The 2,759-nt window shown below is 52.6% G+C and overlaps 1 protein-coding gene across 1 annotated transcript; it reads left to right on the forward strand.

Annotated features, from left to right (window-relative positions):
- Positions 1-794: 794 nt before the first annotated feature.
- On the forward strand, positions 795-2,524 carry cited4b (Cbp/p300-interacting transactivator, with Glu/Asp-rich carboxy-terminal domain, 4b). Its single transcript, XM_061958785.1, has 2 exons — positions 795-1,075; positions 1,539-2,524. The coding sequence occupies exon 2, from the start codon at positions 1,544-1,546 to the stop codon at positions 2,291-2,293; it is 750 nt and encodes a 249-aa protein (XP_061814769.1). The 5' UTR covers positions 795-1,075; positions 1,539-1,543; the 3' UTR covers positions 2,294-2,524.
- The last annotated feature ends 235 nt before the right edge of the window (positions 2,525-2,759 follow it).

Here is a 2,759-nt window from a genome sequence, read left to right on the forward strand (position 1 = left end):
ACGTATGTTTGTGATTGCACATTTGCGTACATTTTGGGAGTGAACAGAGTTGTTAGAACGCTGGTTTTTAATATATTATTAAAGTTTGACTGACCTATTTGACTGTTTTTTTGACATTCCTTTAGCGCAGTTAGATGCGGCTTACAACACCGGGCGGCTTATAGGTGGACAAAGTTTTGAAATATGCCGTTCATTGAAGGCGCGGCTTTTAACCCAGGGCGCCTTATGGTGCGGAAAATACGGTACACTTCACTGCCGATGTGGGAGGGCGCCACCTAAAATCTTGCCTAGGGCGCCAGATTGGTTAGGGCCGGGCCTGCCTTACATCGCACTCAAATTTATAAACGCAGGCCTAAATTTACCGCATGCCTTTGGTAAGCGCCGGAGTGAGAAGAGGTTTTAAATTAATTACCGCGCCGGCGGCAATTCAAGGAAATACGGTAGTCTTTAATTGGAGTTGTCATTTTTGAAAAACTACATTGAAGATACAGTTGACTCCAAATTTTTATTTTTTTTTCCAAGATTAATATTGCTATTTACAGTATCGATCAAGCCATTAAAAAAAAAAAACAATATGTCTTCATTTTCACTTGCGAGGACAAACAAGACGTTCTTTTTTTGAAACAGTAGGGAGGAGACTGTTTAAATATGCAACGCGGCGTCCCTTTAAGACCGCCCTTTCACCCGCTACGCCCCTGCACTATTGCCCCGACGGCGGACCAATGGGGACGAGGAGGAGGCGGGGCCTTGGGCTCCTCCCCCCTCCCACCCGCGCCAGGACCGCCTTCCTCGGAGCTTTTTTAGATGTGCATAATCCCTGAGTTGACCCAGAAAATCGTCAGTCGTTTCAAGATCTGATGCTGCAGTCTTTGTGCGCACCTCTCTCCCCACGATGACGCGCGGCCCCGCGGACTACACGGACTGCTGAGCCTTTCCCCCCCCTCCCACCCCCACCTGGACCCCCCCTTTACCCCCACTCCCCCCACCCCGCTCGTCCCTCCGCGCCGCAGCGGACTTTAGCCACCGGACCGAGCCCGAAGAGGAGCAACTTTAACCGGGGGGGGAGCCGAACACGGTACGTGCACATGTTTTTTTTTTAAATTTATTTATTTATTTATGGACCGTCGTCAAGGTTAGAGCGCGCGCCCGCGTGTGCGCGCGTCGGCGTGCACGGCGCGCCATTGTTTCCTTGTTTGCCCCTCGCTAGCGAGATGTGATTATCGTGCAACATTTGACGTGACGGCAAATATTCCATTTTGAAAAAGGAAAAACACGGCAAAAAAAAAAAAAAAAAATGCGTGGAAATGGAGGGGGGGAAATGCAGCGCGTGCAGCGGTGTTGTGTAGCGCCGTGATGTCACGCTGCTCTTTGTTGCAACCTTGCGTGCCGTAAAAAAAAAAAAAAAATGTTTAACGTCGAATGTATTTTATTTTGAAGAGGCGGAAAGGAAGTATGGCATTGGTGCGGCAATGCGAGCTTCATTGAATGCTGTTAGGTTGATAATAATAATAATAATTGTGTGCCTCCAACCAAAACAGGAGGCATGGCAGACCACCTCATGATGCCCATGAATCACGGTTCGCCCGGCGCCGGTCTCCACGGTTACCGGATGGGCATGAACGGCCTGCAGGCGGGCCACCAGCCGCACGGCAACCAGCAGGCCATGCGACCGCTGCCCGGCGGACAGATGATGCATTACGGCGGCGCCCAAGCCAGCATGGAGACGGCCATGCGGCAACGGCAAGGCATGGTGCCCATGAACGGACAGATGAACGGCGGCCAAATGGGCCACCACCACCACCAGATGACCTCCGGGGGCATGATGTACAACGGGCAGCAGCAGCAGCAGCAGCAGCAGCATCATATGCACCAGACCCAGCAGCAGCAGCACCAGCACCAGCAGCAGCAGCAGCAGCACCAAGCCCAACAGAGCCAGTTCATGAACGGAGGCTTGACGTCTCAGCAGCTCATGGCCAGCATGCAGCTGCAAAAACTCAACACCCAGTATCACGGACACCCGCTGGGGCCCATGGGCGGGAACCACATGGGCCCGGCGGGCCAGTACCGCATGAACCCGGCGCAGCTGGCCAACATGCAGCACATGGCGGGCCCGGCGCTGGCCCTGAACGGTATGGACGCGGACATGATCGACGAGGAGGTGCTGACCTCGCTGGTCATGGAGCTGGGCCTGGACCGGGTGCAGGAGCTGCCGGAACTCTTCCTGGGCCAGAACGAGTTTGACTTCATCTCGGACTTTGTGAGCAAACAGCAGCCCAGCACTGTGAGCTGCTGAGAGGGGATCGGACTGGACCGGACCGGAGACGACCCCTCACCCCCTCCGCCCTTACCCCCATGTCTTCATGAAGATGGACCATAGAAGGAGGTGCGCTCGTCTCTTTTAGGACCAAGCCGCGGCGCGCAGAAGGAGAACTCTGGCTTGTGGTCTGGTTGGGGTTGGAGGGGGGGGGGGGGGCGGTGGACCTCCCACTTCCTGGACATGAATGTAAAAAAAAAAAAAAAAGAAGTCACAAAGCCACTCGGAACAATGACACTGTGTTTCCTCCCCGCCTGGACGTCCTCCAAGAAGGTGTATTTATTTATAATCCAACGCAGACAACTACTGGGGACAAGTGCTTTTTAATCATTTTAATTATGGAGACCAATTTTAAGTTCCTTTTCTTTGATTTTTTTTTTTTTCCTCGCAGGTCCAGAAAGGAGCCTTTTTTTTTAATGATTTTTTTGTTTTTTTAGATGTGCTG

The sequence above is a fragment of the Nerophis lumbriciformis genome, linkage group LG04, assembly GCF_033978685.3.
Source record: "Nerophis lumbriciformis linkage group LG04, RoL_Nlum_v2.1, whole genome shotgun sequence".
NCBI lineage: Eukaryota > Metazoa > Chordata > Actinopteri > Syngnathiformes > Syngnathidae > Nerophis > Nerophis lumbriciformis.